The following is a 27433-nucleotide window of genomic DNA, read 5'->3' as shown; positions in this document are numbered from 1 at the left end:
CTGGCAGAGGGGTGAGGTGTGAGAGAAACGACTAGAGAGGAAAATCAGTCTAGCAGCAGCGTTCATTACGGACTGTAGGGGTGCAGTACGGCTTTTGGGAAGACCAATCAGGAGAGGGTTACAGTAATCCATGCGGGAGATTACCAGAGCATGGACAAGCTCCTTGGTAGTATCTGGTGCAAGAAAGGGGCGGATGCGGGCTATGTTTTTAAGATGGAATCTACAGGATTTGGCAACATGCTGGATGTGAGGCTCAAAGGTGAGACCAGAGTCAAGTATGATGCCAAGACAGCGCGCTTGCAAGGATGGACTGATGTTGGTACCACAAACTTGAAGGGAGAGTGAAAGAGGAGGATCAGTATTAGGAGGAGGAAAGACAAGGAGCTCAGTTTTTGAGAGATTGAGTTTCAGAAAGTGGGAGGACATCCAGTCAGAGATGGAAGAAAGGCAAGCAGTGACACGTTGCAGGACGGCAGGGGAGAGGTCCGGGGAGGAGAGATATAGCTGGGTGTCATCAGTGTACAGGTGGTAGTGGAATACAAAAGAGGTAATAAGTTTGCCAAGAGAGGCAGTATAAAGAGAAAATAGAAGGGGACCAAGGACGGAGCCTTGGGGAACTCCAACCGAGACAGGGCGAGGGGAGGAGGTATCATTAGAAAAGGAGACACTGAATGAGCGTTGGGAGATATAAGAGGAAAACCACGAGAGGACAGAGTCACAGAGGCCAAGTGATTGAAGAGTTTGAAGAAGGAGAGCATGATCAACGGTGTCAAAGGCCGCTGAGAGGTCAAGAAGAATTAGTATGGAGTAGTGGCCTTTGGATTTAGCTGCGATTAGGTCGTTAGTGACTTTGATAAGGGCAGTCTCTGTAGAGTGGAGAGGGCAGAAGCCAGATTGAAGGGGGTCAAGGAGAGAGTTGGAATTGAGGAAATGAGACACACGGGTAAAGACAAGCCTTTCCAGAAGCTTTGAGGAAAAAGGGAGCAGGGATATGGGACGGTAGTTAGAGAGGGTGGATGAGTCGAGGGATGGTTTTTTTAGTATAGGTACTACAGTGGCATGTTTAAGGTCAGCAGGGACGATGCCAGAAGAGAGCGAGCAGTTGAAGATGTGTGTTAGAGAAGGCACGAGACAAGTGGAGAGAGATCTGATAAGGTGAGATGGGACAGGATCGAGCGGGCAAGTGGTGGGGCGAGAGGAGCAAAGAAGAGCAGCCACCTCTTGGTCAGTAGCTGGGGAGAATGTCTGAAGGGTAGGAAATGCATGATCTATGTGTGATTGAGAAACAGAAAGGCAAGGATGGGAGAATTCTTTCCTTAGCTGTTCAATCTTGTCAGTGAAGTAACATGCAAAGTTATCAGAAGTAAGGTTAGTTTTGGGGGTGGCCACAGCAGGGCGAAGAAGAGAATTAAAGGTGTCAAAGAGACGCCTGGGGTTGCGGGAACATGAACTAATGAGAGAGGAAAAATAGGACTGTTTGGCAAGGGCAAGGGCTGCACTGTATGAACACAATATGAATCTATAATGGAGAAAGTCTGATTGGGTACGAGACTTCCTCCAGGAGCGTTCAGCACAACGGGAGCATCTTTGCAGGTTTCTTGTGAGCTCCACTATCTCACCATTGTCCCTTCGACACAAATGCCGTTACCACGCAGCTACATACGTCCGCCGGTCCGTCAGTCCCTCAGACCCCTCCTCCCGATGCGTTAGCATGTCGTCACGTCATCGCACCTCCCTTTGATTCATTCTGTCCCCAATTATTAGTTTTAATAACTTAGTAGATATGTCGGACATAGGAATGTTTTAAACCTCCCTTACAGTAATATGAGTGCCTTTCTGACCACCATGGGTTTTTTCAATTTTATTATTACTTTTTTAAGTGGCGGCTTTCTAGCAAGCACTGACCAGCAGCCACATAATTAACCCTTGCTCTGCTGATGTTTTTTAAATATTTGCCTGCTAGTGATGCCAGTGGCAAATAGTACTTAAAGAAGCACTAACGTATTAAGAATATAAACCTGTATTCCCAAAAATGTATTGCAAAAGGTTGCACATGTTTAATGAGGCATTAGGCTTTAGAAAATAATTTTGAAGCATAGAGTATGTCAACACATATACAGTCTAGAAGATAAATATTCTGGATCATGACAGAACCTAGCTAATGCGACTTTCGTTTGAAAGGGCACATTAAAAGTACACAAATATGTCATACAGAAGGAACATTTACAGTTCTCATATTATTATTTTTATTATTGGCATTTATGTAGCTCCAACAAATTCCATAGCGCTTTTACAATATTATTGGACAGGGAGATTCAACAATAAATGAGACAATTGCAAAAACTTACAGGAACAATATGATAAAGAGGACCCTGCTCAAACGAGCTTACAGTCTAGAGCAGGCTTCCCCAAACTTCGGCCCTCCAGATGTTGCTGAACTACAACTCGCATGATTCTAGATAGGCTAAGTTCAGCAACATCTGGGGGGCCAGAGTGTGGGAAAGCTTGGTTTAGAGGATCATATGAAAGACTATTATGGCGGCCACATCAAATTAATTATATATAAACTTTTTTAAAAAAAATTTAATTGATGTTATATATTTTGTAAGACACATACACACAACTACTAAAATTATATATCAATGTATTTATTTTCAGCACTCAAAAATAACTTTTAGAAATGGACATATCTACAGGAGAAAATACATCAGTTAAAAATAGAAGAGAAAAGGTGCATGAAGCTTTCAAAAGATTGAAGATCAATACTGAGGTAAATGTGTGTCTGTGCTCTGTCCTATGGGAAAGTAAGAATTGAGAAATACAATTTAAGAAAAAGCACTTTTATTTATAAACAAAAATATTTTGATGTACAGGTGCCGGTCAAATGGTAATCGATATTGTGCTCCAGCAAGAGTATGGAAAAAAAGACAGACAGGGTTACACACTAAACTGAATATGATGAAAATGGCTGAATATCAGCCATAATGGCAATTGTCATATTTACGAAAGCCAATTCAGATCGGAATTCGGTCAGGTCGAGCAAATTTGCGGAAATCACTTGGATGCATTCGTTGTCTGGATTACAATTGGTGCTTTTGCATCCAAGTCCTACACAAAGTAGGATTCATATGATTCACAAACCATTTGATTTACTACAATTCAGGATATAATGCATCTGGCAGGATGACATTCTCAAATAATCATTCACTTTGTGCATTGATAATTTCAAGTACTATTAGTCTGCTGACAACACTAGCAGCCACAAGGCAAATAGTTAAAAGCTCAGTCTTGTGAGGATTAATTATGTGGTGGATGGCCAAAGTTAGAGATAAGTTGAAAAAAAAACCTACAGGGGTCAATAGGACCCCTATATTAATGTAAGGAAAATTTAAGACATCTCTATGCTCAATGCTGCTACCCATCCCATGTGTTCCCTATTAAGGGTTAATAAGTATAGGGGTGTATATAAAAAATACCCCTTTCTGTCTCATTAGAGATATCTTTGCCAGAAGCTCAAGGAAGCAGGCTGAAGGGTCAGTGTTAGGACCCGCTTAGGGGGGTCTGCCTTGACGTTGGCAGGCGGGCATTCCTCCAATGGCCATTGGAGCAACTAAATGACCTCCATTTGTCTAAATATACATAGGGATTAAGGAGAAAGCGCAAGTAACATTTTCTTTTCTTTGGTTTTTACTATATATTGGGGCTGATGTGTGTTGTAGTCCTTGCTGCTTAAGCGCAGGACTTCTCTTTTTGTATTTGTATTTACTTTGCATCACACAGCCTGGTTACAATGCTGCTACCCATCCCATGTGTTCCCTATTAAGGGTTAATAAGTATAGGGGTGTATATAAAAAATACCCCTTTCTGTCTCATTAGAGATATCTTTGCCAGAAGCTCAAGGAAGCAGGCTGAAGGGTCAGTGTTAGGACCCGCTTAGGGGGGTCTGCCTTGACGTTGGCAGGCGGGCATTCCTCCAATGGCCATTGGAGCAACTAAATGACCTCCATTTGTCTAAATATACATAGGGATTAAGGAGAAAGCGCAAGTAACATTTTCTTTTCTTTGGTTTTTACTATATATATATATATATATATATATATATATATAATGGTCCAAGTTTATGCTAGCACTCAATGTTTTACATTCTTGAATAAAGAAGATAGAATTTTTGAGTGCTAGCATAAATTTGGGCTATTATGTAACGTGTTGCAGAACGCTTCAATTAGAAAAAGAGAGAGAAAAAAAAGGATGGAGCCTTTAATGACTGGTACCTCCGTATGGGGGATAACCCCTAACTAAAGTAGAATAAAGAAAAGAGAGTTGGAGGTAAGCATACTAAATAGTTAAAAAAAAACAGGTAATCACTTTCATTTTATGCTGGATTAAATAATGTATAGAATAAAACGTCACTTTTAATCTGGTAGCTAAAAAACCCTTGAATATAAGGGTTAAATATTTATTAATTTACACACTGACACACAAACACTAAATAAAGAAAATGAATAAAATCACAATATGTAAATTGTAATCTCCAGAAACTGTCCTATGTCAAGATTTTACAATAGGATCTACAGTTTAATACTGACAGGTAAAACTGGAGTACAGTTCTGGTGAAGGTTCTCAAATGTAACCTAAGTGGACAAAAATGAACCACTAAAAACAATAATTGAATGATTGACCACACTACCTCAATGTTTTGTGTGTGAAGCCCACATTATTACAAGCAAGGAAATACATTAAGCTAGGAGCCACGTCCACAACTTTATAACTCTACTATCGATCTACTCCAATAGCAATCAGTTAGAAGATTTCGGCAAAATAGCCTAAATCACTGATGGTTTCATTTCCCCATAGACTACTGAATGATTGCTAGCATTGTCAGCCAAGGAGTTTATGTACTGGCTATTAATACAGTCTATAGTAACTGTCTCTAAGGGTAACTGTAATATAGATACATCTAATAAATTCGAAACATTGGTGTTGAAATAGTTGTAGCAAAACCCTCTTATAGATACAACAGTAGCTTGCTGCTGAAAGTATACGTTACAGGCAATCCCTTTTGGTATAGAGTGTGCTGAAATACAACCTCAAGTTTGGTATAGAAAATAGCAGGCTGATTTTAGTTTTACTTAAATACTGGTGAGAAATCTATGTGTGCTCTCACTTGATCTTTAATACCCCCTCAAGGTTGCTCCTTTGCCATATACTCTGTGCTGGTGTACAGCCTTAAAGTGTTTCACAATAATTTGCTACTTTAGTTGTACTAGGGAACATAACTGGTTACATAAACAGAATTTATGAAAGGGAACATAAATCATAGATGGTAGTAATATGAAATTCCCTACTGCCCGTTCCCCTCCCCTCCCCCCCGCTTTTTTCATATAGCAAAGGAAAAGTAAATTATTGCTGGTGCTGTTATTTAATTATTGTTACCCCTTGCCGATACACCAGTTGGAGGGTATGATGTGTTAGTATAGAGCCTCAGGATGCTCCGTATAGATGACTGGTGCCAGATGGTGCCAGACTGGTGCCAGACTGGTGCTGAATAAAATAACTAGTAGATGATGACACGTTGCAATAGCGGGATAGAGGGAGGGAGAGTACAGGTTCGTTTGCCCCAAAAGTAGTAAGGCTCACCCTACTGTGCCTTCGAGGGCACCCCTTATAAAAACTCTTTCCCTGGTTTGTAACTAACAGAAAAGCCCGTCCCCTACGTTTAGATATATAGCGGAGAGGAAAGGAAATCAGCAAAGGGTAAATATGTAAGTATGTATCAGCCAGGGCAGAACTTTTCATCTAATTCAGTTAGAGTGCAGGACTGCTACAAATGTGTCACGTATTCATCCACACATAACAATGTGGTTAATGGCATTTACCGTCCTGACAGGAAAAGTTGTGCCGAGCAACATTACCGTCCTGACAGGAAACGTTGTGCCAAGCAGCTATCATGCACATGGAAACCTGGTAATTGCTTTTGGGGTCAAAGGCAGGTTTACGGCCAATCAGATCCACAGGAGGGTTTGTGCTGAGCAGCAATCATACACATGGAAACCTGGTAAATGCTTTTGGGGTCAAAGGTCAGTTACGGCCAATCAGATCCACATGAGGGTTTGTGCTTAGCAGCAATTATGCACATGGAAACCTGGTAATAGCTTTTGGGGTCAAAGGCCGGTCGGATCCACAGGAGGGGTATTTAAACCCAATTCACCTTTTGCTCATTGCCCTGTTGTGGTTTCATCCTGATGGTAATCCGAGAGTGCGTTCCTGATCTTGATATTCTGGTATTTGACTTTGGCTTCGTTTTGACTTCCCTGCATTCTGGTATCCTTGGCTTTTGGCTTTCCCTCATCGTTGTGTCTGATTCTGTGTTCCTGACCTTTTATCAAAGTATTTTGACTATTCTTGGATATGTTAAGTCCGGCCATTCTAAGGTCCAGTTATACTTTATCCTTAGTCCTAGGTGTGACACAGTTCTGCGTGCTGGATCAACTTGTAATCCTGACAGTGTGTGTGTGTGTGTGTGTGTGTATATATTGTGCATGTATATATATATATAAAAAATATATACTGTACCTTGCACTCAGGCTACCAATTTGTTCAAAACCAGGTGCATTACCAGGGCCAAAACATCATAGATTCAAATAGTATGGCTGCACTCACGTATATTTCTTTAAAAAATAACTTTTATTCTGGTTCCATAAAATAGATTGACGTTTCAGTCCAACTTGTGGACTTTCATCAGGATCAATAAACATTAAAAAGCATGTCATATATAAAGGAATGCAATAGTTATAATAAATGTGAATAACTCACCCCAGGTGCTGATCGTGAGAAAACCGGCGTCCCTCCCGATAGAGTGCGCATGTGCAACAATGTCCCCGCCCATTTACGTGACATCATCACGCTAATATCTTCCAATTTTCCTGCTAGGGTTAGGGGTAGGGTTAGTGGTAGGGGTAGGGGTTAGGGTTAGATTTGTTTCATCATTCCCTTAATTTTACCTCCCTCTCCTGTTTTGCCACTTTTCAGAAATCCAAAGTACTTCGGCACTTCCAAAATTTGGTTTGGATCGGCACTTCTGAAATTCTGCAGTTCCGAAATTCGGCACTTCGGCAATTCAGACATTCGGAAGCATCTGAATGTCCGAATTGCCGAAATGCATTCAAATTTTAATTTGGACCAAAACGAATTGCACATGTCTAAGTATGATGCAATTTGCATAATCACTTACTGACCACTCCTATCTACTACCTAATTTCCTGCTTCCCTTCCCTTGTAGCCAGTCATATCATATATATTCCCCAAGGATAATAAAGCATATTCATTAGAACACTGTGACAAGGCTGATAAAGGTTATGCATGCAGGCATTCCTCACCTATCTATGAACCATGATTATTAGCTAATCAAATAAGTAGTTGTACCTGGCATGTATACTCATCAGATTATTCAGTTATGTTAGAAATAGAACCACAAATAGTGTGCCTAGCCACCAAGCTACCTGTCAATATTCCTGAAGTTGATAAACATTTACCCTTTGTAGGATGTTTATCAAATGCCACCTCGGTAACGTAGAAATATCAAACCTGTTTCCTACAACATGTTTCCTATTCCCAGTATATATAAGTCCATTATATATATTCCACCTGCGTTACTGTAAGGAAACCAAGTATATTTAAACCTCCTTCGGTAGTTTCCTCCCGAACCGCCAGAGCCTAGTGAATAGTGATGTCGAGAACATAAAATTTTCAGTTCGCGAACGGCGACCCCCCTATATAGGGGGAACAGCCCCTATTCTGCTCTGTGTCAGTGTGTATCAGGGTCCCTGAGGACAGGTGTCAATCCATATCTGCCAAGTGACCCTATGTAGGGGGAACAGTCCCTATTCTGCTCTGTCAACTTGCCCAAATGCAATGCCGCCCACAAATTTCTTCCGTTGTCACAAACCACTTTGACGATATCCAGTTGGTGCGGAGTCAGCCACTGATCCACCTGTGCGTTCAGTGCGGACAGGAGTGCTGGTCCGGGTGACTCTCTGCTTTCAAGCAAGTCAACCCCAAGACGGCGTGACACTGCCGTATCCGGGATTTGGAACAGTACCTGGGGAGCTGGGGGGTGCCATTGATGTGGAGCAAGACGCAGCAGCAGAAGAGGACTCAAGGATGCTCCCATGGCTGTTCCCTTCGTCTGAGGATAAAATACATATGTTTGACTTTTGTGCCCTTAAAAGCTATCACAGCCATGCCTACTAATGGCATGTGCAACATGTGACCCAGACTCTATATATAATATGGAGTCGCATAGCGCCGCACGCACATGCGTTCTTATTAGTGTAGGGAGAAGATGCTGCCGCTGATAGGGACAGCTTAGGAAAGCATTCTGCAAACTAGTACATTAGTGGGGTGAACTTCATATCTGAGAGTCAAATAGAAGCTTAAAATACTGCTGTCACATTGCAGTTTTAAAACTTTTTGGGAGCTAAAAAGTACATTAGTGAGAGTCAAATAGAAGCGTCAAATACTGCGCTTACTGCGCAGTGGTAAACATTCTAATTGTTTTGCTGCTAATCTGCTAAATAGTAAATTTTGGGGCCTGTTCTTCATATCTAAGAGTCAAATCGAAGCGTCTAATAGTGTGCTATCTGCGCACTTGTAAACATTCTAATTGTTTTGCAAAATAGTACATTTGGGGCCTGTTCTTCATATGTGAGAGTCAAATCGAAGTGTCTAATAGTGTGCTTTCTGCGCACTTGTAAACATTCTAATTGTTTTGCTGCTAATCTGCTAAATAGTACATTTTGGGTCCTGTTCTTCATATCTTAGAGTCAAATAGAAGCGTCTAATAGTGCGCTTACAGCGCACTTGTAAAAATTCTTATTTTCTGGGTGCTAATCTGCTAAATAGTACATTTTGGGGCCTGTTCTTCATATCTGAGAGTCAAATAGAAGCGTCAAATAGTGCGCTTACTGCGCAGTGGTAAACATTCTAATTGTTTTGCTGCTAATCTGCTAAATAGTAGATTTTGGGGCCTGCTCTTCATATCTAAGAGTCAAATAGAAGCGTCTAATAGTGTGCTTACAGCGCAGTGGTAAACATTCTAATTGTTTTGCTGCTAAACTGCTAAATAGTACATTTTGGGGCCCGTTCTTCATATGTGAGAGTCAAATCGAAGCGTCTAATAGTGAGTTTTCTGCGCACTTGTAAACATTCTAATTGTTTTGCTGCTAATCTGCTGCTTACATTGGAGTTTTAAAAAGTCATTTTTTTTTGGGGGGGGGGCGCTAAATAGTATTTTTGGGGTGTTCACTTCATATCTGAGAGTCAAATTGAAGCTTAACTTTGATTCGAATTTACTACCTTGGTCACTTGTAATATTGTTTCACCACTACAACACTTGTTACACAGATCTAAGTGATTGATATTTTCTACGCTAGAAACTATCAGATATATTTAAACCAGTGATCAATATCTAAGAGTTACTTCAACAATATTGCAATTCTGGGGCAATACCCTCACAAGTCAAACTGAGAGGTCAGTTTATAGGGAAAAGTGTTGCCTGGAGTAAATTCGAAAACAATTTCCATATGTCCTTTGCAGACTTTACATGCTGTAAAAACACAGGTGCCAACTGCTGTGGCTTTCTGCAGTGTGCATACCGGCAAGGAGGACAGGGTTGAGGAGTGGGTGGAAGATGATGTGGAGGATGATGAGGTCCTAGACCCCACATGGAATCAAGGTCATGCTGATACCCGAGAAACTGACGGAAGCCAAGCACAGAGAGATGGACACAGGTTTCTTCAGGAAGGAAGAGATTCTTTATTTGATTCACCGACCGGGACTCAGAGGGACTAATGTCACCAAAATACAACAAGATCTGAGCCCCGAACAATAGTGTAGGTCCCTTATATAGGCATATAACTCCACCCATAATAAGCTCCACCCACACATACTCTTACCCAAGCAACCGAACAAAGACTAACTTCCTGTTTGACCACATGGCTTGTCCAGCACAATGGAGGAGGGGAATACTATATCCTGTATTCTTGCCCATGCTCCGTACACTACTGATTGTATCTTTGCCACGTGCAACCAACCGACCGATACATCAGTATATGCACATACACATACCAGATGCGCTCGACAATGTATGATACCAACTTCTTGCAATAGTTGTACTATCTCAGCTGCGTACTTGATTTATTTACCCTCTGAGTTCAGTAGTCCTCTTTCTTTATACAAAGCTCCATGGGCATGAGTGGTTAAAAACGCATACTTTGAGTCCGTATAGATGTTCATCCTCAATCCTTCAGCCAATTGTAACGCTCGTGTGAGTGCAATTAGTTCTGCCTTCTGTGCCGATGTTCCTTTTGACAATGGCCGAGCTTCTATCACCTTGTCTATGGTTGTCACTGCATAACCTGCATAGCGAATCCCTTCTTTCACATAACTACTGCCGTCCGTATAGTACTGGACATCAGGGTTCTGGATGGGAAAATCACGAAGGTCCGGTCTGCTTGAGAACACTTCATCCATCACCTCCAGGCAATCATGTTGACTTTCAGTAGGTTGTGGCAAAAGGGTAGCTGGATTCAAGGTATTAACAGTCTCAAGATGCACTCTTGGGTTTTCACATAACATAGCTTGATACTTAGTCATGCGGCTATTACTAAACCAATGATTGCCTTTATAGTCTAGCAACGTCTGTACTGCGTGCGGGACTCGCACGTAGAGTTCCTGACCCAGAGTGAGCTTATCAGCTTCGGCTACCAGCAGGGCGGTGGCAGCTACGGCTCTTAGACAAGGTGGAAGACCACTGGCCACTGCATCCAATTGTTTGGACATATATGCAACAGGTCGTTGCCATGATCCCAAGTACTGTGTCAATACTCCCACAGCCATTCTTCTTTGCTCGTGTACATATAAGTAGAATGGACGTGTATGATCAGGTAGACCTAATGCTGGGGCGCTCATCAATGCCTTCTTAACATCTTCAAATGCCTTTTGCTGTTCAAAGGTCCACAGGAAGGGATCGTGTTCTGTACCTTTTATAGCCGCATAAAGAGGTTTCGCCAATATCGCATAACTGGGAATCCATATCCTACAGAAGCCTGCTGCCCCCAAGAACTCTCGCACTTGTCTTCTATTCTTGGGTATGGGTATTTGGCATACAGCTTCTTTTCTCTCTGGCCCCATTATCCTTTGACCTTCAGAGATATGGAATCCCAGATACTTGACAGTTGGCAGACACAACTGGGCTTTCTTCCTGGACACCTTGTATCCTGCCTTCCAAAGAATGTGCAGTAAATCATGTGTTGCTTGCTGACATATTTCTCTTGTAACTGCCGCTATCAACAAATCATCTATGTATTGTAATAGTACACATTCTCCTGGGATGGACTTGAAATCCAGTAAGTCTTGACTTAAAGCTGATCCAAACAGGGTAGGTGAATTTTTAAACCGGCAGTCTCGTCCAAGTCATCTGGCGTTTCGAGCCCGTTACAGCATTTTCCCATTGGAATGCAAAGATACACTGGCTTTCCGCAGCAATTCTAAGGCAAAAGAAGGCATCTTTGAGATCCAAAACTGTGAAGTAGGTAGCCCCACCCGGAATTAAAGCAAGCAGGTTATATGGATTGGGTACAACTGGATGTATACTTACTACCGCATCATTGACTGCTCTCAAGTCCTGCACAGGGCGATACTCATCTGTCCCGGGCTTTTGAACAGGCAACAATGGGGTGTTCCAGGGGTAAGTACAGAATTTTAGGATACCATACCTTATGAACTTATCCAAATAAGATTGTATGTACTTCTTGGCCTTTTGTGGGATATGATATTGTTTTAAGGTCACTGGATAAACCCCTAGCTTTAATTCAATACAAATAGGTGGAATATTACGAGCAAGTCCTGGTGGGTTATTCTCTGCCCATACTCCTGGTACATTAAACAAAGATTCATCACTTTTAGGGTTTTGGCTGGTCAACACTGTATAAAGTCGCCACTCTTCTTCCTTTGGTACTGATATCGTCATTATACCTGAAGGTCCATTGAACGTTAAAGATGTTGTTCCGTTAGGCAGAAATGTTATCTGTGCTTGTAATTTTGATAACAAATCACGTCCTAGCAGTTGGACTGGACATTCAGGCATATAAAGAAATTGATGTTTTACTACGTGGCCTCCCAATGTACAGAGTCGACTTTTAAGAACCGGTTTAGCGGCACTCCTTCCAGTTGCTCCTATTACGGTAATAGTTCTTCCTGAAGGAGGAGCGACTAGGTCAGTCACCACCGAATGTTCAGCACCAGTGTCAATCATGAAAGAACTCCTTTTTCCCCCTATTGCTACACTCACTTCTCCAATGCCCTTCTTCCCTACAATACGCACATTGGTTCCTACTTAACGGCTCCCTATTCCACTTATTCTCGCCTTTCTCCGTTCCCCTATTCACTTCCTTTTCCCTTCTATCTACGCCTGCGATAGCTACCGCTAGCATATCTGCTTTCCTTCGCATCTTACGCTCTTCCTCCTTTTTCGTCTCTGTCTCCCTATTCATATATACCTTATTCGCTATCTCCATTAGTTGGGTTATAGACATCCCTACAAACCCTTCTAACTTCTGTAGCTTGCGCTTTATATCTCCGTAGGCCTGGCTGACAAAGGCAGAGTTAACCATCTGTGAATTCTCAGGAGCCTCTGGATTAAAGGGGGTATACAATCGGTATGCCTCCAGTAATCGATCATAAAAGGCACTGGGCGATTCATCACATTTCTGTAATACCTCAGCCGTCTTAGACATATTAATCGCCTTTTTCCCTCCGGCTTTCATGCCAGCAATAATAGCGTCCCCTGTATGCTTTTAAATGGGCCATGTCTGCTCCATTGACATTCCACTCCGGATCAGTATTTGGATAATGGGCTGCGGCCCATGCTGCCGGGTTGGCATGATTTTGTGTACGGGCCACTTCTTCCAGCGCTTTAATTGCCGCTTGGTTTATCCGTGTCCTTTCCTCGTTATTAAATAATGTCATGAGCAATTGCTGGCAATCAGCCCAAGTGGGATTATGTGTCTGGATTATGGAGGTAAACAAATCCGTCATGGCTTGAGGTTTATCGGTGTATGAGGAGTTATGGGTCTTCCAGTTAAATAGATCAGTTGTAGTGAAGGGAACATAAACGAATACGGGATCAGCGTGTTCTAATTGGCCCTCGCCGTTAATATGTTTCGGGCCCGGTGTCAGTCGGAGAGGCATTTGATAATGTCGGGGTTGGAGGGTACCGGTCAGTTGTCGGGTTAGTATTGGGCTTCGTTTAGAAACGTCAGTTAGGGGTTTCGGTCGAGCGGTACTAAGACGAGGGGAAGGGAATGCTTTTTCTTTACTGAGGGGGAGGTCAGTAAGTAAAATATTCCGGGCCGGGCTGGGAGGAGCCAGACCAGGAACTAGAAATGAAGTCAAATCTGGATAGGTGGGGTTAACAGAGGTAGGTACCGGAAAGGGAGGGTTTTGAACAAGAGGGCTGGACTCTGAGCTAGAGGAGGAAGTAGGAGGGGACAACGGGGCAAGGGGCAAGTAGCGTTACCAACAGCACCTCCCCTTCCTCTTCCTGTAGAGGAGGAGTAAGGGGGCGGCATGGGGATCTCGGACTCAGGGGGCGTGTCCAAAATGGGCGTAATTACGGCCTTAGTGGACAAGCGAGTTCTGGCCACCATGAGGCGACATTGTTCCTCGTGGAATACCCGGATCCATTTTGGCAAGTCATTTACGGCCTGCTTCCAACAGTCAATATACGGAAACTGGCCGTGAAGTTCAGGCCTACCTGATACAGCCACGTGTACACGCTGCACCAGATTAGGATCCAAACTGCCACGTGGTGGCCATGCAGCCACCAAAGTAGGCCATTCCCTACTACATAAAGTAGTCAGGCGTGTTGGAGACATCTTTACCCCCAAAATCACATACATTATATCCCTTTTTAAAGTTTTTTAACATACATCCTAAGGGATCCATAACCGTTGAATCTGACGCACCCATACTTAACAACGGAGCGTCGTCTCCAACAGAAACAAAACAAACACACTTCCAACGGTCACACCCATTCCCTTGGCAACCCTGTAGCACCACGTGGTACATCCCTGTAGCACCACGTGGTACAGTTACTAGGCGAAACGCACACAACAAAACACTCAGGGAATTCCCGTACACACACAGCTGTTACACCAGTCACTAAATAACTATTACTGTGCCCTTTGGCGAAACCATACAGTCACCCACGCTATAATTCGCAATATGTAAATTACCCGTCTATAACATACCCTAGTAACATCGTCTTTACAAACAGTAGTTACAGTACGGTTAGCATTGGTTAGAGTACAATTTAAATTCACAGTTCAATTAGTAGTGGTTATGGTGTTAAACATACAACATAGACGACAGTTATTAGTAGATATTTACAGTATCAGTAGTTATAATACATGGTTATGGTACCGTGCGCTATAATACAGTTACACACTATTCACACTCTCGCTAGACGGCAGAGCTCACGTTATCTAGCAAGATATACACGCTACTGCAACAATCTTTAACACATTTACAATTCCCAACTAATCTATTGGCCAGTACCTCGATGGACTACCTAAAACTATTTACATCCGTTTTGGTTAGCCACGCTGCCCAAGCACCACATATAGCGAACTAGAGGGCGGAAATTACAACAGTACCCTCTTAGTCTATCTACTCTATCAAAAGTCTAGTTAATTCCAAATGTACACGCCTTCCCACTTAGCCAAGATAGGTTGAGATCTAGCGAACCGAATTTACACAGGCGCCGCTTAGTCTCCCGGTCCCTCCGACCTAGCGAACGTAATATACACCCTAGAACGCTAGTCTGACAAGACAACGGTGTCCGGCTTGGGCTATTTACACAGGACCCAGCCTGACTCCAATACCAAAATTAAACGGGCTGACTACAGGGTGTTTAATTACGAGCGGGGCGCCTTCGCTCCTTCCCTCCACTGGAGGGGGCCAATTCCATACACAAATAACCCCTTATGGGCCTACCGCACAATCGATATCGAATACCCCTAGTGGGTCCACCGTCTAAAACAGTAGTCGTCTTACCTCCTCGTTCCTGAACCTGAGTTCACGCTCATCGACGGGGACACCCCAGCACTTACTACGTAGAGGCCGATGATCTCCTGGACAACAGACCAGTGGCGCCGAGACGAAAGGAGGTCCACGCAGAAGTTCAGTGGTGCAGCCGTAGAGAGCGTGGGCAAAGATAGACCGTCTCACGCCTCTGCTTCTCAGCTACCGTTGACCGATGGGCTTCCCGGCCAATGCACCAAATGATACCGGAGAAACTGACGGAAGCCAAGCACAGAGAGATGGACACAGGTTTCTTCAGAAAGGAAGAGATTCTTTATTCGATTCACCGACCGGGACTCATGTCACCAAAATACAACAAGATCTGAGCCCCGAACAATAGTGTAGGTCCCTTATATAGGCATATAACTCCACCCATAATAAGCTCCACCCACACATACTCTTACCCAATCAACCGAACAAAGACTAACTTCCTGTTTGACCACATGGCTTGTCCAGCACAATGGAGGAGGGGAATACTATATCCTGTATTCTTGCCCATGCTCCGTACACTACTGATTGTATCTTTGCCACGTGCAACCAACCGACCGATACATCAGTATATGCACGTACACATACCACGTGGCAATCTCGGCCTACTACATTTATTTTTACCGCGATTCCACCACAATGTGAGTGACGTGTGCAGTTTGGAGGAAGATGCACTGGTCGCACAGAGGCACCAGCACAGCATAAGAGGGAGCAGGGTGCAAAAGTGGAGCGGCCGTCCCCTAGCGCTCCTCGGCATGTATTAGCTTGAGAATTACCAGTTATCTAAGTAATACATTTAGCGATCAAAGGATTCATAATAGAGTTGAGCAAACTCTTCAACGTTCGGGTTCGCACGAGATTTAACGATCCATTCGTAGTTTCACAGTGAGGTGGGCAGTCCACTGACCAGGACCCAGACACTCTCTGGGCGGCGGTCGGACGACCGGGACCCAGTATGCCTGATGTATAAGTTAGGAGTCACAGTGTGGAATGGATTAGCAGGGTCTGGTGCAGGGTAACCGCACGCCTCCTGGTGTTGAGCACCAGTGTTTGTGTGGCCACATACCATGACCCTGATGCAGCTTCAGTAAAAAGAGTACTTGATACCATAAGCCATCACCAGACTGATCCGCAACTTGGAACAGGATGTGACATTCACTATAGCGGCTGTGCGTGCTTTTGACGTTGTCATCCTGCTGCTACTCGCCTGTCTGCGCTGTAGCGTAACTTCGGCCTTCCCGCTCACCGCCTCATGAGACTTTGCGAGCAGCAGCAGGCGATAGTGGAGTTTCAGCTGCAGCACGAACGGGTCAGTGGCTCTGCACCAGACTTCCCTCCAATTGATCAGAGTTAAAGGATTTCAAGTGGACTCATTACAATTACAGGGCCTCTAAAGAGGTCTGTATTGTTATTTGTTGTCACTACCTTCCTGCGTCGGGAGTGGGTCATTTGCGCGCCTGCTGCCTTCCTTGCATGTGGTAGCCGTTTCTCAGGGTCCCTGTACGGAATGGAACCCTGATTCCCCGTTACCCATGGTCACCATGGTAGGCGCAGAATCTGGCATCGAAAGTTGATATGGATGACATCCGCATGCAAAGTTGCCGCCACGGGGATGTGCGATTTGCCAGAGGTTCTCTAGACTCAACAAAGTTCCTGCGCAACTATAATGTCAACAGCTACTCTGTGGAACAAAGTTGTCTTTTTTTTATATGTCCCAATATTTTGGGGGCTACCCCAATTAAAAATATATATATATATATATATATATATATATATATATATATATATATATATATATATATAAAAACAGTGTTGGTTACCTCATCCTCCTCCTCCACCGCCACGATCACCGCCAGGGCCGGACTGGGAATTAAAAGCAGCCCTGGAAAAAAAATATTTACCAGCCCCATAATGCATCGCGCCAGCATAGTGTGCAGATACAGAGTTAGAAAAGATAACTCAAAATTTAATATTATTACTCCAACGTAAAAAAAAAGCACTCATAGGCTTCAAAATAAACAAAAGTGCTGATTTATTTTAAGCAGACGTGCCTTTGCATGTAATCAATGTTTCAGTCCAACTACCTTGACATATTAAGGAAAGCTTGGTAATGGGACTGAAATGTATTTAGGGCACAACTGTAAAAAAATAACGTTCTCTTGTTTATTTTAAAGTCCTGTGGGTGCGCTCTTCACTTTAAATATGTTATTGTGCTGGAGTATGCACCTAGCAACAAGACTGGGCCAATATCTGCTCATTACATATGGTACATATCTCTGTGTATTATGCATATATAAATGTACATTAATATATGTGTAAATATAACAGCGGTTCCTTTGCTGGGAATTGTGGGAACCGCGAGGGAGCATGGTAGAGCATGACTATGCTCCTCCCTCCTCCTTCAGCCCTCAGCGAGTCAGCATTAGTGACAGGAGTGCCGCCGGACCGGCGAGGCTTCCACCTGGCCCAGCGGCGCCTTCTCATTGAATCCCTTATCCAAAAAAATCACAGTAGAATATAAATAATGAAATAATGAGAATAATGAAAACAAATAAAGATTTGTAGATTTGCAAAGGACAAAACATAACAGGCAGGTTGTTAGGAAGCAGCACAAGCTATTAATCAAAGGTGTAGACTGCATGCAAGTGTAGTGTTAATTTTTATGCACTAGTTTGAAAAGTAGATACATTTGTATCTTTGTTGGAGTAGAATGATAGAGTAATCAAAGTCCATTCCATGGTCAGGGGTCAGAGAAGTCAGCAAAGTCGGATTCCAATAAGCAAGGTTCGGTACACGTGTAGTAATGGAAGCGAGTTCAGATGGCAACTTTGTATCGCTTAGCTACAAATTATAGCTACAAATTAACTGAGCGATTTCAAAGATGCCACGGCTTCCCTATATTGTGGCTGCGTCTGACGTCAGGCGCATGGGCGGAGCATGTCCGGCGAAACCCGGATGTGACTCTGTGGGAATTGCCGATCGGTAAGTATGACAAGCAGTAAGGGACCCAATAGTGAAAATAATTGGACGTCCAAAGGGTTGAACAAATTTTACTGATGATGAATTAGCCCACTGAGCTAGCTCACCAGCTTTCTAAAAGAATTTTAGGTGATATTGTCATCTTGATTACCTCTAACAGGCCAAGCCAAAAGAGGAATTTATATTTCCAGGCGTGCAGGATTGTCACTTTCTCTTTGAGGAGTTTAAGATAATTAAATGTTACCTTATAGGCCTATATTTCGTGTTTTAGATTCAGGAGTGATTAGTGGATGCGTAATTGTCAGTAATATATCGTCCACAAAGAGGTTCAGTTAGTATTCCTTACTACCTATTGGAACTCCGCGGATGTCTTTGTTGTTTCTAATGACTATGGCTAGGCGTTCCAGCACTTGTTTTGCAGGACTGTGCTCTATTTAAATGTACTCTTTGTATGAGAAATCCATCTATTTGTGAAATCCATCTACATGAATGATGTTATTGATCTTTAGCACCAACCAAAGTTGGGCTCGGGATCACACGGTCAGTGCACGAATGATAAGTCATTGATCTTTAGCACCAACCAATGTTGGGCTCGGGATCACACGGTCAGTGCACGAATGATAAGTCATTGATCTTTAGCACCAACCAATGTTATGCTGATCTGAGGATCCCCTAAGAGCCCCTATGACATTGGTTGGTGCTAAAGATCAATAACTTGTCATTCGATCACTGACCGTGTGATCCCGAGCCCAACTCCGGCTACAATAGTGGGGTTTATTTGGACCATAAACCTTATCTAATTAGGCATTACTCCCCGGTTCTGCAGTAGGAGTTTATTTTTAACTAGTGCGCACATTTTTTTCTTGCACTACTGAAACACACTCCAGCGCTTCTTTTTTTGACCAAAAAGCACTGTGAATGTGGTTATTCTATTGTGCAAACATATCTTTGTCTGCGCTTGCTACATACTTATTCCGTGCCTGCATGGATGCACAGGGACAGTGAATACACTGTCATATGCAACCTTATGTTTCTTTGTAACAATCTACTGTTACATATATAAATATATATATATATATATATGTAGGTATCTCTGTGTTATCTAAGCATGGCTTATTGATCTAATCATTATTGTATGCAGCTTTTTTGTTCCTTTGGGACTCTACTCACCTTGTATACTGTATTAGTATAGTTATATTATCCTACTACTGTATTGTAAAAACCATATGGTTTTTGCACACCACTAGGAGAAGGATCCTGAAAACGTTTGAACAGGACCTCCTTATCTAGACCTAGATTCTAGTTATATACAGTGTGAGTTTGTTTTCCCTTTAGGATTTTTACCTTTATGGTTCATTTTGTATATACAGTGACACTTGAGTCTAAATCATTATTCTCTCGTTTCATATTTATAGCGAGTATACCATTTATTTTAACTATACCTATTAAAAGCTATATTTTAACACGTAGGGGCACTTACCTTCGCAGTTGACTATAGTGTACGTTGAATTATTCATGGTGCAAAGCAATATTAGGTACCTGCCCTGGTGGTCGGTTTTAAAGGCTCTCTTGTTAAATAGACATGTAAATTTAGACGAATTTCGGCAATTCGGACATTCAGATGTTTGCGAATGTCCGAAGTGCCAATGTACTGACATTTGAGAGTTCGGAAGTGCCGAACCGAACTGAAGCGCCGAAGTTCCGAATTGCAGACGTTCTGAAGTGCTTTGGAATTCTGGAAAAGTGGCAAAACAAGAGAGAGGGAGGGAAAATTATGTGAATGATGACAGGAATCTTGAACAATAAGCTAATTTCTTTTGTGCAATGTAATGCTTGCTTGCCCAATCCGGTTTCACTATTCTCTGTCCAATGAAATTAGTAGATTTTTGTGATTGATGTTAGAGGATAGCCAATTAAGTCATTGAGGTGAGATAGCAATAAATCAGGCTTTCAGGGTGTTGGCTTGCATTCATGTGACCAGATGGCAGACTAGTTGTGATAGCACAAAGGGACTGAGAGAAGTAAACAACATTCCATTTACTTTACTTGTTGCAGACTTGGGGAGCCACATTTTTAAAGAGGGGATGAGAGAGTGTGTGGCTGTGCAAGCCAGCCTAATTGCCAGGGTGTCTCTCTGCTGCACTGTAACTTTATTTTAATGGGGAAAGGGATACAAACTGAGAATTTCAGAAACGTTGTGGCAAGAATAAAGGGGGATAACCCTAGGTAAAGAGTAATTGAATAGAAAGGTACTTGCCTACTAGAGATGTCCCGAACAGTTCACCGGGAACTATTCGCCAGTGAACATAGCTTGTTCGCGGTCGCCGCGGCGGGCGAACATATGCGATGTTCGGTCCGCCCCCTATTCGTCATCATTGAGTAAGCTTTGACCTTGTACCTCACAGTCAGCAGACACATTCCAGCCAATCAGCAGCAGACCCTCCCTCCCAGACCCTCCCACCTCCATGACGAATAGGGGGCGGACCAAACATCGCATATGTTCGCCCACCGCGGCGACCACGAACAAGCTATGTTCGCCGGCGAACAGTTCCCGGTGAACTGTTCGGGACATCTCTATTGCCTACTAGTGTCACTTTTATTAAATTAATTAAAACATAACATTTAATACATTTGTTTAAAATATTACTGTTGAAAATCAACAGATAAACTAACAGATATTACTTATTCTAAGACTATCAATAATATAGACCAAAAAACAAAAACAAATGTTTAAAGAAAACAAAAAAATATATTTTTAAAAGAAAAAGACTAATATCGAATATCCAATATAAGTTGAAAAATATATGTGAAATGAATTGATAGTATATTGGTTGTTTCTGGAATTGCAGGATGAGCCCAAGTATAAGAAATGTATAGTGTTACATAGTTACATAGCTGAAAAGAGACTTGCGTCCATCAAGTTCAGCCTTCCTCATATTTGTTTTTTTGCTGTTGATCCAAAAGAAGGCAAGTTTAGAGATACCGGTAAAACTGAAACTGGCAATCCTAAGAGACACAAAGTATCAAAAGAGTAAATATAACCACTTAATCAAAACTATAGTATAGTATACAATTGTTTCAGTCGTTTTCTTTTAAAACATATATATTTTTTTTCTTTAAACATTAGTTTTTTTTGTTTTTTGGTCTATATAATTGATAATCTTAGAATTAAGTAATATCTTTTAGTTTATCTGTTGATATACTACAGTAATATTTTAAACAAATGTATTAAATCTTATGTTTTAATTAAATTGACACTAGTAGGCAAGTACCTTTGTATTAAATTGCACTGTAACTTTACTGCATTGATTAATTTTGTATTATTTACCTGTTGCCAGGTAGCCTGATTGATTGCCAAGGTGTCTCTGCTGCACTGTGACTTTGCTACAGTGATTCATTCTGTTTTTTTTTCCTGTGATTTAATTTAAATAACAATTTCATAACACAAAAGAAACCACATCCTCCGAGTCCTCACATTCTCCCCTCAAGCAAAGTGACTGAGGAAACTGGTAGCCGTCATGTTGCTGCTGGAAGTATCACTACTAACTCCTCCACCAGTACTAGTGTTAAGAGACAGAACACAGGTAGTGGTACACTTGCTTCCTCTTCAACTCACCTGAAGAGGAGGCAAATAAAACAGCAGGAGCAAGTGCTTCAAATTCCTGCAACCAAAGCCAGCAGTAGCACTAGAAAGAGTTCAAGCCCAGTTAGCCCACCAATAAAACAGAAGAGTGCAGAGAGGGAACCTGCAGGTCCCAATGTCCAGCTATTTGGCACCAAAAAAGAGCAGCAGTTGCCTTCGAGTAGCAGGGTTGAGAGGACCCCTGGATCCACGAAGCAGTCACCGTCCAAATCTCACAGACGGCTGTTTACTCCCCTCATAACCCCTTGCATTGCTAGTGGTGACAGTAGTACCTCTACCTCCACTACTGTCAGCTCCACTGCTATGTTTTACAACAGCTGGGCAGTTTCAACATTGTCTGTTACTGCTGCTCAGTTTGCCCCAATTTCAGCTGCTGGTGACATATCGTTGTTTCTCAGCAGCAGAGATTTGGAACAAGGCTCTAGTCTAGGAAATGAGAAACTAGACTATGATGATGAGCCTGAGGATCTCTCTGTTGAAGACAGTCCACCACCACCTACTTAATCTCCCCTACTGATATCTGCCCCGCCAACTCCAGCAGTGCCAACTGCCTCTCCAGTTGATTGTGAAATTGCATAGTCTCCCCCACCCATCACTAGTAGTGGCACCCATCGTTCCACAGTGTGGGAACATTTTGCAACAATTGGAGATGGCCGGCTAGCAAAGAGTAAACTATGTTGCAGGGAAGTTGGCCGTGGGAAGGTTTTGGGTCATCTTACTAACTCTGGGATGAACAACATCTTCGTACACACCACAAGGACATCTTGCTAAGGCAAGAAAGTGGTGTGACTCCTCCACCTAGCAGTACTTGGAGAAGTAGTAGTGCCACCACCACTAGGCAGGACAAGGGGAAGGGGGATCATCAAACTTCTGCTGCAGGGCATAGTGCCACCAGTCATCTAATTCATGCTGCACAGTCCACCCTAGAAAGTTGTTGGTGGATTTTACTCTAGGGGGATGTCCAGGCAGCAGTCCAGGAAAATTACTCTACTCATCAGTGAGCTGATAGTCTATGGAGGCTGTTACAACACAATATGTCATTCCATCGCGCACTACTTTTAGAAGAAACGTTCTACCGTTCCTGGGTTGCGGTGTTGAAGGAGAACCTGGCAAAGGCTTGTGGCCAGTCAGTGCACTTCACAACTGACTTGTGGAGTGCTCCTAGTGGCCAGCATGCCTTCTTATCCTTGACAGGACATTGGTGGCAGCCCAAGGTGTCAGGAGATGTCACCACATCCTGCACAGGGAGCAAACACTGCTCTTTCCTCCTCCATGCTGAGATGATGAACGAACAACATACCTAAGCAAATATTTTGCAGACACTAAAGAAGATGGTTTTGCAGTGGGTAGGACAGCAGGCAGACACACAGATGGGATTTGTGGTGACTGACTGAGCAGCAAACATGGTGAAGTCTCTCCGTGATGGTAGCTTTGTAGCCGTGCGCTGCTCATCTCATATCCTTCATTTAGTAGCGAAGGCTGTTATCGAAGAGGAAAGCAGTGGATGGTTGGCAACCCTGCTTGAGAAATGCAGAAAGATTGCTGGCCACTTCCACCGAAGCGTGATGGATAGCCAGCTCCTGAGAAATGAGCAAAGGAAGGCAGGCATTGACCAGCATCATCTCAAGCAAAATGTAGGGACTAGGTGGAACTCCACTTTGGAGAAGCTGGAGCGCATCCTGGAGCAGCAGAAATAAATCCATGCCACGTCCTATGAGAATTACATTGATATCGATAGCCCCTTAGTCAGGGAGGATTGGTTAATGATCGGGCTCTCTGCTCTGCTCTCTCTCTGCTCCTAAACGCTCCATAAAGATGGTGTCACATGCTGGGAGTGCTCCCTGATTGGCTGCACTATCTGTGCAGTGAAATTATCATCCATTTTGTAAATTGTATATATACTAAACTAACACTACTAATTATTAACTAAACCGTGACCACTTCTTTAAGATTAAGTGGTCTGGGTGCAGCTGTGGTCCACAACGCAATGTAAAACACTGCTGTTTAAGAAAAAAAAAAAAAACACACAAAGTTCCGAAGTGACATGAAAGCTATTGGTCCGAATTGCCAAAGCAGACAAAAAAAATGTACGTACACGAATTTCTGAACTGACCGAATTCTTTCCCCATGCACATACCTATTGTCAAAGGCCAAGTGTCTACTAAGTAAGATGGATACTCCTCTGCTTTTGGTAGATGTTTTTAATCTTTTATGAGTCGTTTCTTTCAGGAATTGTACTGGAGGATTGAAGGAAGGCAGAGGTGGTTTCTATGTTCAAAAAGGGTCCAAAATCTCTCTTGGAAATTATAGACCTGTGAGCTTAATTTCTGTGGCTGGGAAAGTATTTGAAGAATTATTAAGGGGTAATATTCAGGAATTAATTGGGAAGAACAATGTTATTAGCAATAATCAGCATGGTTTTATGAAACATAGGTCATGTCAAACTAACCTAATTGCATTTTACGAAGAAGTAAGTAGATGTATTGATCAGGGTATTGCAGTGGATGTGATCTACCTGGATTTTGTCAAGGCGTTTGATACGGTTCCTCAGAATAGGTTAGTGTTTAAAGTAGAAGAAATTGGTCTACATAAAAATTATTGTTCTTAGGTAAAACATTGGCTTAAAGATAGAATACAGATGGTAAATTAATGGTACATTTTCAAGCTGGACAAAGGTAGTAAGTGATGTTCCTCAGGGTTCTGTTCTGGAATTGCTTCTATTTAACATATTTTTAATGATCTTGAAAAAGGCTTTGAAAGCTATGTTTCAATGTATGCAGATGACATAAACTCTTTAAAGTTATACAATGATAGCAGGATATTGCTTTAATGGGCACTAAAATAACAGATTAAATTTAATGTAGAAAAATGCAAAGTTATTCACTTGACTAACCATGAATAAAAGCATCAATATGTGCAATGTTCTGTGCCTCCATGCATTTATTAAGCCCTGATACATAATATTATGTATATATTTTGCATGCACATTTTCCCACTATTTGGTTCACAGATCAAGTGGGAAAGAGTAACCAATAGAGGGAAAAAGAGAGGGAATGGGAAAAAAAAACTGTATTTATATATTATATATATTTATTATACATATAATACATATATACAGTATTTCACTGCATAATAGTCACCACCGCATAATAGCCCTGGTTTTTCATTCGGAGTATTGGTTCAAATTAAATTCATTGCGTAATACTTGCATAATTGACCATTGCTATAGACCGTAAGCTCGTTTGAGCAGGGTCCTCTTCAACCTATCGTTCCTGTAAGTGTTTTTGTAATTGTCTTATTTATTGTTAACAGATGCAGAAAGATAAGTCCTGCGCTCACTCCCATCACTGGGCGGCAGCAATGACTACAGTACACATCAGCCCCAATATATAGTAAAAAAACAAAGAAAAACAAGTTACCTGCACTCTCTCCTTAGTCCCTATGTATTTTTAAACAAATGGAGGTTTTTTAGTTACCTCCAATAGCCATGAGAGGATGAGCCCACCTGCCAACGTCAAGGCAGACCCCCCTAGGTGGGTCCTAACTCTAATCATTCACTTTGCTTCCCTGAGCCTCTGGCAAAAATCTCTAATGAGACAGAAAGGTGTATTTTTTATATACACCCCCATATATTATTAACCCTTAATAGGGAACACATGGGATGGGCGGCTGCATTGTTACAAGACTGAGTGATACAAAACATGGATACAAATGCAGAAAGATAAGTCCTGCGCTCAGGGGCGTACCTAGAGCATTTGGCACCCAGGGCGGGTCCTATTTTTGGCACCCCCCTCAACTTGAAATGTAAAAAACAACCAAATTTTTTTTTTATGTATTTAGCACTGAGCGGTGTTTGTGTGTGAATGTATGCATGTTTTTGTATGGAGTATGTGTGAGTGAATGTATGGGTGTGTTTGTATGTAGTGTTGGTATTTGAATGCAAGCATACATTTGTGTGTTGTGTGGTATTTGAATGCAGTGATGTGGTAATATATAATGTTGGGGTTTGAATGTAGTGTTGATGTTGATATGCATGAGTGTATTTGTGTGTAGTGTTGGCGAGATTTTGAGATATCTGCACATATACACATACACGGACATACACACATGCAGATACATATACACACACGCAGTAATACCGTGCTCTTCATGCTGGCATCTGACAACACATTTACATATAATTCACATTAGGCACCCAGATTTCTTGTTGTGGGCTGGCTGACACCTCTTAACTCTTAAATCATTGTTTAGCAGATAACTCCACTATTTGCTATCCTTATGTGGGCTTGCCATATTTAAGGACACCAAATAAGGGAACTATCTGCTAAACAGCACCCTTATTTGGTATCTTTAAATATGGAAATCTCGCATACAGGCACCAATTCAGGAAATGATCTACTAAACAGCTAAAGGATCAAAATTAAAAAAGCCCTTTTCTTATTTTCAGTTGTTTAGTAGATACATCCCTTATTTGTTATCCTTATATTAGATTGCAATATTTAAGTACACCAAATAAGGGAGCTATCTACTAAACACATACACAGAGATACACACAATCACACACATAATCACAGATATACACAAACACAATCACAGACCCACACACATACAATCACAGACACACAATCACACACACACACAAACATTACATACATACACACATTTAATAAATAAGAGGTCCACCCAGCCTCCCTACCTTGCTCTAGAAGGGCTGGAGTGGATCCTCAGTCCCTCTTCCTGCACGGGTCCCTCGCACGCCCTGTAATGACGCAGAGGCCGCGATGACAACATATCCCAGCTCACTGCAGGGGAAGACCGTCAGACACAGTCAGATGCACACAATCCCACACACACAGTTACAGGCAGACAGTCAAACACGCAGTCACAGGCAGACAGTCACACATACACACACACAGTCACACACACACACGCACGCAATCACAGGAAGACAATCACACAGGCAAACAGTCACACACATACACACACCATCACAGGCAGAAAGTCTCTCTCTCACACACACACACAGGCAGACAGTCACACACACACTCACAGACAGTCACCAAATAAGGGAGCTATCTACTAAACACATACACAGAGATACACACAATCACACACATAATCACAGATATACACAAACACAATCACAGACCCACACACATACAATCACAGACACACAATCACACACACACACAAACATTACATACATACACACATTTAATAAATAAGAGGTCCACCCAGCCTCCCTACCTTGCTCTAGAAGGGCTGGAGTGGATCCTCAGTCCCTCTTCCTGCACGGGTCCCTCGCACGCCCTGTAATGACGCAGAGGCCGCGATGACAACATATCCCAGCTCACTGCAGGGGAAGACCGTCAGACACAGTCAGATGCACACAATCCCACACACACAGTTACAGGCAGACAGTCAAACACGCAGTCACAGGCAGACAGTCACACATACACACACACAGTCACACACACACACGCACGCAATCACAGGAAGACAATCACACAGGCAAACAGTCACACACATACACACACCATCACAGGCAGAAAGTCTCTCTCTCACACACACACACAGGCAGTCAGTCACACACACACTCACAGACAGTCACCAAATAAGGGAGCTATCTACTAAACACATACACAGAGATACACATAATCACAGATATACACAAACAGGCAG

At 42.5% G+C, this 27433-nt stretch overlaps 1 protein-coding gene across 1 annotated transcript in view; it reads left to right on the top strand.

Moving 5' to 3' along the window:
* The first annotated feature begins 2662 nt into the window (after positions 1–2662).
* Positions 2663–27433, top strand: part of LOC134612074 (cytosolic phospholipase A2 gamma-like) — a 57315-nt gene continuing 32544 nt past the window's right edge. The window contains exon 1 of the mRNA XM_063456454.1: positions 2663–2770. Coding sequence (XP_063312524.1) covers positions 2681–2770 — 90 coding nt within the window. The 5' untranslated portion in view covers positions 2663–2680. The remainder of the gene's footprint in view (positions 2771–27433) is intronic.

The sequence above is a fragment of the Pelobates fuscus genome, chromosome 5 (genome assembly GCF_036172605.1).
Source record: "Pelobates fuscus isolate aPelFus1 chromosome 5, aPelFus1.pri, whole genome shotgun sequence".
Lineage (NCBI taxonomy): Eukaryota > Metazoa > Chordata > Amphibia > Anura > Pelobatidae > Pelobates > Pelobates fuscus.
This window is presented reverse-complemented; position numbering and strand designations above follow the sequence as displayed.